This window comes from Manis javanica, chromosome 13 (assembly GCF_040802235.1).
Source record: "Manis javanica isolate MJ-LG chromosome 13, MJ_LKY, whole genome shotgun sequence".
Classification (NCBI taxonomy): domain Eukaryota; kingdom Metazoa; phylum Chordata; class Mammalia; order Pholidota; family Manidae; genus Manis; species Manis javanica.
Window position 1 is genome coordinate 16502074 of NC_133168.1, and position 12279 is coordinate 16514352.

At 37.0% G+C, this 12279-nt stretch overlaps 1 protein-coding gene across 4 annotated transcripts in view; it reads left to right on the forward strand.

Annotated features, from left to right (window-relative positions):
• Positions 1 to 12279, forward strand: part of MDN1 (midasin AAA ATPase 1) — a 163983-nt gene that overhangs the window by 72217 nt on the left and 79487 nt on the right. For all 4 annotated transcript variants that reach the window (XR_012124763.1, XM_073220972.1, XM_073220970.1 and 1 more), the window contains exons 34-40: positions 1215 to 1433; positions 1981 to 2178; positions 3638 to 3846; positions 4493 to 4615; positions 6381 to 6578; positions 10078 to 10185; positions 10545 to 10733. Coding sequence is in view for 3 of the 4 variants with exons in the window: in XM_073220972.1 (XP_073077073.1) it covers positions 1215 to 1433; positions 1981 to 2178; positions 3638 to 3846; positions 4493 to 4615; positions 6381 to 6578; positions 10078 to 10185; positions 10545 to 10733 (1244 nt within the window). In the remaining variant the exon portion in view is untranslated. The remainder of the gene's footprint in view (positions 1 to 1214; positions 1434 to 1980; positions 2179 to 3637; positions 3847 to 4492; positions 4616 to 6380; positions 6579 to 10077; positions 10186 to 10544; positions 10734 to 12279) is intronic.

A 12279-nucleotide genomic window follows, 5' to 3' on the forward strand; every position in this document is an offset into this window, starting at 1 on the left:
TGGAGCATTCTATGTGTTTTTAAAAATGATTCATTTTACATATTAGTATTATGTATGTTTTGGATAATATTCTATATTACATTTATCACAGGCTTCTATATTATTAGTTTTTAATATTTGTTGCAAATATATATACACATACATACATACATATATATATATATAGATATGTAATACACACACACACACACACACACACACACACCCATCTACTTTATCTCTAAATGATTGTTCAGTAGTCATGGTTTAAATCCCTTTTAACAGTGAATAAAGCTGCTCATTTTCATTAAGTTCATTGATTTACCTCAGGTTTATTCCACTCTGAAATGCAGGTGTAAATACTTGTATTTAATATGTAATTATTGAAACAGTGTTTCTTTCCTCATCGTTACTGAGCTTATTCCCTTGAGTTGTCATTTTAAGTTCTTTTTAAAGATTAGTTTTTTTCTGTAATTCATTTTTTCCCTCCTAACTAATTTGTTTTTCTCTAACCGATTTACAGTGTAGACTTGAAGGCTGCTGCTTTATAGTCTGTTTTATAGCCGTGCTGATTCTTCCTCATCAAATTTCCCTTTTTAAAAAAACATTCTCTGGTATTTCTACTTTTTAGATAAATGTTTACTATTGACTTCAGAAATTATATAAAGTGCTCTATTAAATTTAATTGGCATTGCTTTGTGTCTCTTTTTTGTTTTCAAATACTTTACAGTATGAAGTTGTGATTAGAAGTCATTTAACTTACATCATGAAACGAAATTTGTGAATTCTCTACTTTGCTGAATTGATGCATTTTAAAAAACAAAAAACCTGAAATAAATACCACTAAAAATGTCACATTCCCTGTGAATCAGTTTAAAATATAACATTTCTGTATTTTCTAAAATCGTTGTATCTGAACACGAACCAAATGAATATTTTGTTATTTATAAATAAATGAATATTTATTATGGCAGCTTCTTATGCTCTAATTCTCAAATTGTTTTGTTTGTTTGCTTTGGGTGTAGGTATGGAATGCTATTCATGAACTCAGTGGGAATGCAGTAAAAGCTGTGGACCCCACCTCTTAGAAAAAGCATTCATGTATATTCACAGAAATTTGCATTTAATCTCATGGAGCACCAAGCCCTGTTGTGCTATCTGTGGTCCCCAGATTACAAATCCCCATTCGGAAGTCTTTTGTAAATAGCAAGTACTTTTGCTTCCTTGTATTGTAGGGGCTGATATAGCTGCAGTGATGCTGGATTTCATTGACTGGCTGACCCACCAAGAATTTGGCCGAAGGTGTGTGGTCAGTATCAGAGATATCCTGTCCTGGGTTAACTTCATGAACACAATGGGGGAGGAAGCTGCTTTGAAAAGGCCAGAGACCATCTCCACTGTGACGTCTTTTGTCCATGCTGCATGCCTGGTGTACATAGATGGAATAGGTTCAGGTATGTCAGTTGTCTGTTAGCTGGAGGGAACAGGTGGTTAGGGTAGAGGAAAGTACACAATGGGGCAAGCCCAAACCTCTGATCCAGATACTTTATAGAATCACTCTAATATTTCTGGGACTCAGAATGGATTTCTTTTTCTTTGTACTCTTTTTGAGAGGTGGTTGGTTTAAAACTCCTCATTGCTTATACAACAGGGACTTGGTAAATGTGAAGAAGTCTGTAGGAGTTTGGTTTTAAGTTTACTGTAATTGCATAAAATCCAATATTTAAGTTCCATTTTTTGCTGTGAAGATTAAAAATATTAAAATGATCAGTAATACCACAGTAATTACTCTTTATCTCCAGGCTGATTTATCTCCAGGCATGCCTGGGGTGCTTTACTGAATAATCTGCTGCTGAATTGATGATCTTTTAAACTGTGGGGAGAGGAGAGTCACACTTCCTTAGGACTGCTTACGCTAGCATTTGTAGGGTCTCATTTCCCCAGGAAAACTGCCCTAGAGCTGCTGAATGGTGTCGTGTCGTTGTTTCCTTTATCTTTTAGGGGTAACAACTTCTGGGTTTGGTACGGCCCTCTTGGCTCGCAAACAGTGTCTGAAATTCCTAATCAAGAAACTTTCAAAGATAGTCCGGCTTACAGAATGTCAGAAAAAAGAATTGAAGATTTATGACAGACTCAAGGCCAAAGAATTCACTGGGATAGAGAACCTTTGGGGAATTCATCCATTTTTTATACCAAGGGGTAAGAATGATTTTAAGTGAATGAAGATTCTCTTGTTATAGATCATGGATACTTGACTTTCATTGTGATTTCATGATGGATTTTGGAATAGTTATCTAGGTTAGAATCTGACTTGGCATAACCATAGTTGTGTGAGTGGTGAAAAATATACAACTGGTGTGTAAAAGTAGGGGAAAATACACTTTCATCTCTCAATAAATTGTGTAAAAATGCATCTATTTGGTGTTCAAAACAAGAGCTTTCCTATAGTGATAATCCAGCCTATAGTGTGTTAACTGTAGAACTTCATCACTGGTTACAAAAACAGTTTTATGAACCCTGTGGGCAAGAACTGTGTCACTTATCTTCCTGTCCCTGGCATCTGACATGTAGCCAGCTTTCATAGGCATTTAGAAAACGTCTCTTGACTGAATGAATGGATGAATGAATGAATGAAGAAGTGGAAAATGCAAGTGTGTTTAAATTCTAATCCTTGCTTTCATTCTTACTGGGTTGTTTCTACCAAATATTTAAAATGTGGCAGTTAGAAAAGATAGCTTCTAAGGCACTTTAAATTTTTTAGAGTGTTTTAGCAGATTTAGCAGATTGTTGCTTTCCTTTTTTCTTGTCCCTTACTTCTTCCCTACATTACTAATTGTTGAATTCCTGAGGCAGTTGGTAGGCTTTCATTGGTGAACAAAACCAGCCAAGTTCCTGACTGAATAGAACATTGACCCCTTTCCTGTCCTTCTTCAACAGTACTTTCTTCATGCCTGATGGGGCCTCTATGATCTAACCTTTAGGTCCCTTCCCTAAGCCATTGTCATATATTCACTTCTCTTAGGTAGGAGCTATATGCTAGTGGCCTGAGACTGGGGTGGTTCTTGCTTCATTCTCCTTCCATAGCTGAGATAATAGATGTTTTCCTTGCCCTCCAAACCGGTATACCAAAAGTTTCTTCCAGGAGACATAGTGGCACAAATGTTAAGCCTATAAAACTATTATTCCTCTGCATGTCAGTACATTACGGTTCAAGAACGCATACTGGATTATCTTGGTGGCCTACTAATCGTAGATAAAATTATTTCTACAGAACCGTGGAGCCTATGCACCTAATTTACATTTGACTTTTAGGATAATACCTTTTTATAAAGGCGAATAGTACCAAGAACCTGTAGTAATTCCAGGTATAGGTTGTAAAAAGAAAGATGTGTGCTTGCAGTTAGACTTATGTATGTAGGTATATGTATAGATCTAAGAGATGGAGAGATCTGTATAGTAGGCCCAGATTTGCTAGCTGTGCTTTAAAGCATTTTATGGACCAAGAAGTGGGGAAATATGGAAATAAGGCTAAGCATTTTCACTGCAGAATGATACCTCGCCGACCGACAGTCCACTTGGTGGAATCTGATGATCTTGAGTTGATCTGAATATATGATTTGGTGACGTCCAGTTTATATGTGGCTTTTCTCCACTTAAGGACCTGTCCTGCACAGGAATAATATTGCTGACTATGCACTCAGTGCAGGCACCACGGCTATGAATGCTCAGAGGCTGTTAAGAGCTACAAAACTGAACAAACCTATTCTGCTGGAGGGCTCCCCTGGTGTGGGCAAGACAAGTTTGGTGGGAGCATTAGCAAAGGCTTCAGGCAACATCCTTGTTCGAATCAACTTGTCAGAGCAGACGGTAAGCTTAGTCATCCTGCTGCTGGTGAGGGTAGTAGAGGGAGTAATGTTTGTATCTGGGTATAGTTCCTAGTCAGAAATAGTTATGACATTTTCAGTACCTCAGATAGTTCATGGTGATAAACACCATAGTAACATGGCCTTCCAAACGAATTCTCCTTCTGGTTTCAGTAATGGTTGACATCTGTAATGTTATTCTCTCTGGATGCTTTCTTCTAATTCTCTTTTGAGAGAGAATGCCCAATTCAGTATTTTGTCATTTTAAAAAAAAGGACCTTTAAACAATCTTATGAAAATAAGGAACAGAGATGCAAAAAGTAATGGGGTCTGGGAGCAGGGCCTGGATGTTATTACTGTTCCTGTTTTTTAAAAGCTTAACCAATTTCCAAGTATAACTACAGGTGAAAACTGCTGATCTTGAGCTCCAGCATTAACGGGTGGATACTTGGAGTATTGTGATTAGAAGGTTCTCGGGGGCATGTGTGGGCTCCTGGTGAAGAGTGCTGGGATTGCTTAGTTCTGTCTTGGGTGTAAGAAGGAAACAGTTTGTAACAGCCAAGTATTTATCATTGTAGATTTAGGATCTTGGGATTTTGTTAATTTTTTATGTAATGTTGACTTTTCCTTGTTTCTACCCCTGCTCAAAGGACATCACAGACCTGTTTGGAGCAGATCTACCTGTTGAAGGTGGCAAGGGAGGAGAGTTTGCCTGGCGTGATGGCCCCTTGCTGGCAGCTCTGAAGGCAGGCCATTGGGTCGTGCTGGATGAGGTGAGAGGGCCGTGCATCATGCCAAGCATGGTGTGACAAGCGTTAGGAACGGCCATACTTTTTAGCCTTAGGGCATTTCTCAGTGAATGATTATGTTATTGGATAGTAAAGACAAATTCTCAATTAAAAAAGTCCTTCATGGTTTCTTTTAAGAATAAGAAGTCACTTGTCAGTACATACAGAAGTTCCTCTGTATATAACCTACAAACTCCTACTTTTGTAAGCTAGCCTTCTGAGAAAAACTGCTTCTTCACTAGTTTAGTCTGTGTCTCTGGCAGGCATGTTGTTTATATTTATTTTGTGGGCATTTTACAAGGAGTGTTAACACCTCATGTTTGTATCAGTGCAACAGAGGGACTGGGGAAAGTTATCTTAAGAAGAGATATAAAAAATGGTGAGAAAATGATCAGGGTTATATGTGCATATTGGATAAATTTTTCACCAGAAAAACAGACCACATCATGAGACCTGTGATAAGTGCTGAATCTCAGGGACCGCTCGGCAGTTTAGAGGGATGGAAAAGTGATGCATAAAAATAAGTTTAAGGTTGTGACCAAAGGAATCAAGTCATTTTAGTATGTTAATTCAGGAAAAAGCTAGAAAGTAGTTGTGGAACTTAAATGATTGTAGTGATGAAAGTGCTGTAGATGAAACTTTTGACATAGATGCCAGCGGGTTCCCCAGGTTCAGACCCCTCTGAGTCTGAAGTCAGGGCGTGCTGTGGGATTCCTTTTTGGATGAGTGGCTTCTTACTTGTCTTGGAGAAAGATAATGGAGATGGAGTGTTCCCCCATCTACCACTCCCTACCCCTGATTTTTTTGAACAAAGATGACTGATAGAATATTCATTAGCCAGGAAAAAAGAATGCTTAGTCTTAAAGCCTAAGACTTCTGACCATACTCCTATTGGGTTGAAATGCATCCAAGTACCACAAGCCATTTTGGACTTGCAGTTAAACTTTTAGAAGCAGCTTTTAGAACTTGACGTATTTGGGAATATACAGTGGTATGTAAACGTGATACTTCTCATATGATAGTCTTGTTTTTTTGCCCATTTGCATTTAATTGATTCACCTTTTCCCAATTGAATTTTCCCATGTTAGCTAAAAACTACCCATACTTCACATCCTTGAGCTCTGAACTCAGCATCTGAAGATCTCTATTTAGCTCTTTTCATTTTGGGTGCAACAACTTGTATTTGTTCTTATTCATAAAACTGTTGGTGAAAGTTAGTTATGTAGATCTACTTCACGTGGTTTATATCATGTCATGACTTTGAAGCCCATTTGGAGATTTCATTCGGTATTGGAGCTGGGAAAGATACTTGCTTATTTAAGTATATAAAGAACCATCTTACCTCATCTTTAAAAATCTCAGAGTGAAAATGAAATATCTGGGTTTTGGCAAATTTTTTTTGTTTTTTTTAGAAGCTATGATTTGTAAAGTATGTCAATATAGGTGCTTATAATGGATACAATTTAATTTTAGAGACGATTTTAACTGTTCTTTAATAAATTCAGTCTGCATATTTATTCAGTTTATTTAAAATTACTGATAATTTATACACCCCACGTCTCTGTAACTATAAATGAACTAATAATAAGATGAATGCTCATTAACCCATCTCTCGCTTAAGAAATGGAATGTTACCAATATTGTTTGGGCCTCCTGCTGAAGTAACACTGTCTTTTGTGCATATTTGCTTTTAGTTATAGTTACACAACATATGTAATAAATGTATGCATTTCCCCTCTAACCCCAACAGCTCAACCTGGCTTCTCAGTCTGTATTGGAAGGACTCAATGCTTGTTTTGACCACCGAGGAGAAATCTATGTTCCTGAGTTAGGAATGAGCTTTCAAGTGCAGCATGAAAAGACAAAGATTTTTGGGTGTCAAAATCCTTTTAAACAAGGAGGCGGGAGAAAAGGCTTGCCCAGGTCTTTCCTTAACAGATTCACTCAGGTAAGATTTGCTGTTGCCATAGAGTCTGAAGTGGCAGTGTCTGGGTGCTGAGACTGATGACATGTTGCAATTAGGATGCTCACTACCAGAATGAGAGTCAGTTTAATAATCCATTTTTTAATTCCATGTCTTTATTTATTTATTTTTAAATTTTTTATCAAGGTATTATTGATATACACTCTTATGAAGGTTCCACATGAAAAAACAATGTGGTTACTACATTCACCCATATTATCGAGTTCCCCCCATACCCCAGTGCAGTCACTGTCCATCAGTGTAGTAAGATACCACAGATTCACTGTTTGCCCTCTCTGTGCTACACTGTTTTCCCAGTGACCCCCTACACCATGTGTACTAAACATAATATCCCTCAATCCCCTTCTCCCTCCCTCTCCACCCGCCCTCCCACACCCCTCCCCTTTGGTGACCACTAGTCCCTTCTTGGAGTGTCTGTAAATCTGCTAATTTGTTCCTTCAGTTTTGCTTTGTTATACTCCACAAATGAGGGAAATCATTTGGCACTTGTCTTTCTCCACCTGGCTTATTTCACTGAGCATGATGTCCTCCAGCTCCATCCATGTTGTTGCAAATGGTAGGGTTTGTTTCTTTCTTATGACTGAATAGTATTCCATTGTGTACATGCACCACATCTTTATCCATTCATCTACTGATGGACACTTAGCTTCCTTCCATATCTTGGTTATTGTAAATAGTGCTGCAGTAAACATAGGGGTGCATATGTCTTTTTGAGTCTGAGAAGTTGTATTCTTTGGGTAAATTCCAAGGAGTGGGATTCCCAGGTCAAATGGTATTTCTATTTTTAGTTCTTTGAGGAACCTCCATACTGCTTTCCACAATGGTTTAAATAGCTTACGGTCCCACCGGCAGTGTAGGAGAATTCCCCTTTCTCCGCATCCTCACCAGCATTTGTTGTTTTTAGTCTTTTTGATGCTGTCCGTCCTTACTGGTGTGAGGTGATACTTCATTGTGGTTTTAATTTGCATTTCTCTGATGACAAGCGATGTGGAGCATCTTTTCATGTGTCTGTTGGCCATCTGAATTTCTTCTTTAGAGAATTATCTCTTCATATACTCTGCCCATTTTTTAATCGGGTTATTTGCTTTTTGGGTGTTGAGGCATGTGAGTTCTTTATATATTTTGGATATTAACTCCTTGTCGGATATGTCATTTACAAATATATTCTCCCATACTGTAGGATACCTTTTTGTTCTGTTGATGGTGTCCTTTGCTGTACAAAAACTTTTTAGTTTGATGTAGTCCCATGTGTTCATTTTTGCTTTTGTTTCCCTTGCCTGAGGAGATGTGTTCAGGAAGAAGTTGCTCATTCTTATATTCAGGAGATTTTTGCCTGTGTTGTCTTCTGAGAGTTATGGTTTCATGACTTACATTCAGGTCTTTGATCCATTTTGAGTTTACTTTTATGTATGGGGTTAAACAGTAATCCAGTTTCATTTTCTTGTATGTAGCTGTCCAGTTTTGCCAACACCAGCTGTTGAAGAGGCTGTCATTTCCCATTGTATGTCCATGGCTCCTTTATCATATATTAATTGACCATATATGGTTGGGTTTATATCTGGGTTCTTTAGTTTGTTCCATTGGTCTATGGGTCTGTCACTGTGCCAGTACCAAATTGTCTTGATTACTGTGGCTTTGTAGCAGAGCTTGAAGTTGGGGAGTGAGATCCCTGCAGCTTTATTCTTTCTTCTCAGGATTGCTTTGGCTATTCGGGGTCTTTTGTGACTCCATATGAATTTTAGAATGATTTGCTCTAGTTCCTCAAAGAATGCTGTTGGTATTTCGATAGGGATTGTGTTGAATCTGTAGATTGCTTTAGGCAGGATGGCCATTTTGATAATATTAATTCTTCCTATTCATGTGTGTGGGATGTATTTCCATTTAATGGTGTCTTCTTTAATTTCCCTTATGGCTGTCTTGTAGTTTTCAGGGTATAGGTCTTTCACTTTCTTGGTTAGGCTTATCCCTAGGTGTTTTATTCTTTTTGGTGCTATTGTGAATGGATTTATTTTCCTGATTTCTCTTTCTGCTAGTTCATCATTAGGATATAGGAATGCAACAGATTTCTGTGTATTAATTTTGTATCCTGCAACTTTCCTGAATTCAGATATTAGACGTTGTAATTTTGCAGTGGATTCTTTAGGGATTTTTATGTACAATATAATGTCATCTGCAGACAGGGACAGTTTAACCTCTTCCTTGCCAATCCGGATACTCTTTATTTCTTTGTGTTATCTGATTGCTGTGGCGAGGACCTCCAGAACTATGTTGAATAAAAGGGGCGAGAGTGGGAATCCTTGTCTTATTCCCAAACAATTAAAAATTTTATAATGAAAGTAATGCATTTTAATTAAAGAAAAGTGACATAGAACAGAAAATACCATGAAGAATAAAAAATCCAGTTTCTCCATACCAAAGTCAAGAATTATTAACATTTGGTATCTTTTCTTACTTCCTTTATTCTCATTTACATAGGTAGGAGTGTGTGTATGTGTGTGCACACATAAGCTTACTAGTTTTAATACTCATTTTTCAAAGTTGCACTAATCTAGAGGTTTGGAAATGGCTCTAGATGTTAACTTTGTTTAATGAACCTGTCCCTTGATAATTAAACAATTTGCTGCATATCTTTTAAGAATAGTTTATTATGAAAACTTGAAGCATATTGAAAAGTTGAACAAATTTTAAAGTGAACACTTTTATGCTTGCCATCCAGAATTTTGATAGCATTGTACATATATGTAGGAAGTTTTTATAAAACAAATATACATACCTTTTTTGAATTCACTAGAGTTAACGAAAAAAACCTCTGTTGCTGTATATTTTAGATTTTATACATGTGTATCCTAAAAAATGCAAGGAAAGAAATTTCTATACCTGAAAATGTTTGTGTGTGTGTGTGGTGGGAGGTATGTATGTATGTGTATAAGTATATATACACAGGTACAGTTGACCCTTAAACAATACAGGTTGCAATTGCATGGGTACACTAATATGTGTGTATTTTTCAATAATACATTGGAAAAGTTTTTGGAAATTTGCAACAATTTGAGAAACCATTTTTTCTCTAGCTTACTTTATTGTGAGAATAGTATATATAGTACAGATAACATAAAAAATATTTGTTAATTGACTATGTAATAAGTAAGTCTTCTGGTCAATAGTACGCTATTAAGTTTTTGGGGAAGTTGATGTCACAAGCTGATTTTTTACTGCACCAGGGGTTCAGCACTCCTAGCCCTTGCATTGTTCAAGGATCAGCTGAAGATACATACACACACACACACACACACACACACACATATATATATACACACTATATGCCACGTGCCAGATACTATATATACACATGCAGAGATACTGTTATTTTGGTGTTGAATAAAAATTTCACAAGTGGTGGTTGTTTCCAATATTGGTAAATAGAAACTGTAACATTTCTTCATGCTATTTTTGGGTTTAATAGGTCTTTGTGGATCCTCTTACTGTAATTGACATGGAGTTCATTGCCAGTACTCTGTTTCCAGCCATTGACAAAAATATCATTAAGAAAATGGTTGCTTTCAACAACCAGGTAAGTACTTACTTGTATTAATTGCTATTTATTTTCCTGGCTGTAATTGAGCCATCATTTTCTCAACATGGGACACTACCAAATTATCAGTCACTCTCAGATAAATCACATAGAATTCTGCAAGTTTCTAGTGGAGTGAAGCTACTCATTTGAGGGTTGGTGATTCAGTTCCGTTGTATCAGTGTTAATGCTTACAGGTATTCCTGGCATTGAGAAGTCTGAGTTCGGAGAATGAGACATCAGAAACAAGCCTATAAATAATGATTTTAGATTATGTATGCATTTATATTATATTGATAGTATTAATGCAGTGCCTAGAAAATTGGACTTCTTTCCCAATAAGTGTATTTTCTTTTTAGATTGATCATGAAGTGACTGTTGAGAAGAAATGGGGACAAAAAGGAGGACCATGGGAATTCAACCTCCGGGACCTTTTCCGCTGGTGTCAGTTGATGCTGGTTGACCAGTCCCCTGGGTGTTATGATCCTGGTCAGCATGTGTTTTTGGTCTATGGTGAAAGAATGAGAACCAGGAAGGACAAAGAAACGGTGAGTTTCACAGTTGCTGTTTGTGTTTTCTTTCCACCCGAAAGTTGACTTCATCCTAAGGGAGAGAAGGGGCTACTCACTAATGCCAAACCCAGTAAAGCTGCAGAGAAATCTAGAAGTTAAGGGAAGAGACTAAATAGTCACCTACCTTAAGGTCTCACAGTATAGGGTAATTTGCTTTGAAGTATAAACATGCTTATCCACCAAAATTGCCATGATTGCAAACTTCCTTAAAATAGTATTGCCCTCCACTAATAAAGAACTAGGTCTTCCTTCATCTTTCTGAGCACAAAGGGGAGAAGCAGAAGAAGAGATTATATCCAATAGAAGAGGAGAGTTTTCTGTTTTTAAATAAATGTCCAATTACAAAGTATTCTATCTAGAAAGTATCAGTAGATAAAAAGAGGGGATATTCTCCATTTAAATGGAAGTGAAAATATTCTTTTGTAAATAGAAAAATAACACTAGATTCTCAGTTTAATTAACTGAGATAATAATGTATTCACTTTGCTTTGTGATACTTAAAGTCTGGCCTCACTGGGTGCTCCCTCTACCTGCAGGTGGGAGGTGCTGCGTGACCCCTTACAGACGAGGATCCAAGGCTTAGAGTCATGGAACCTCACAAGTAGCAAGTGACAGAGACAGTTCTCCGGCCCAGGCCTTTCCACTCTGTCAGCTATTCCTTCTAGTATATCATAGCTGCTTTAAAACTAATTAATTAGTAAATAGTCACTGTTTAAAAACTAATTAATTAGTAAATAGATTGATGCATTAGAAGCAGTAACCTTGGTGAATGTAAAGACACGGCTATCCCACACTATGTGTGGCTTTCACATACCTTTGATTCTGCTGCTGATTGCCAAGATCCCTTTTTATGTGGAATTGAGAACCTAGCCAAATGTTAACAAATCATTTGTTTTGTGCAAGTAGCTTTCAGTCAGTATATTAGGACAAAATGTTTCAGCTAGTATTTTTTTTCAGCCAGTATTTTTTTTTTTTACAAATTTATTGATATAATTCATATATCATCACCTAGTATTTTAATTTCTTCATCTACTTTACTAGTTAGAGTATATTAATTGTGGCCAGACACTAGCCAATTGTTGGGTAACTGACAGATGGGTGTAAGCTGTGGAAGGTTTCCATCACTTCTTCAATTCACCAAATAGGAGTCTTCTGAGGAAGAAAAAAATGTTAGGAAAAATAATAATGGAAGAAAAAAGCCTTAAGAGCTGGAAGGGTTTGGATAAATTGAATATGGCTTTATAAAACTAATTAAAGCAGCTGTAATTTTAACTCTGATAGACTATCAGGGAGAGGAGATTATGTGCTTTAGGGTGGAAGGCAAGGTCAGGAATCACCTGCACCCAGGGACAGGCAGCAGGAGCACCGTTTTTCTCTGCTGCTTGGTGACTCACATTCAGTTTTTGATACTGGTTGTGATTTTACCTTTATTATTTTTCTCTAATGTCTCCTTTACTATTTAAAAAAATTTTTTAGTTGAAAGGTAATTGACATATAACATTATAGAGTTTCAGGTGTATAA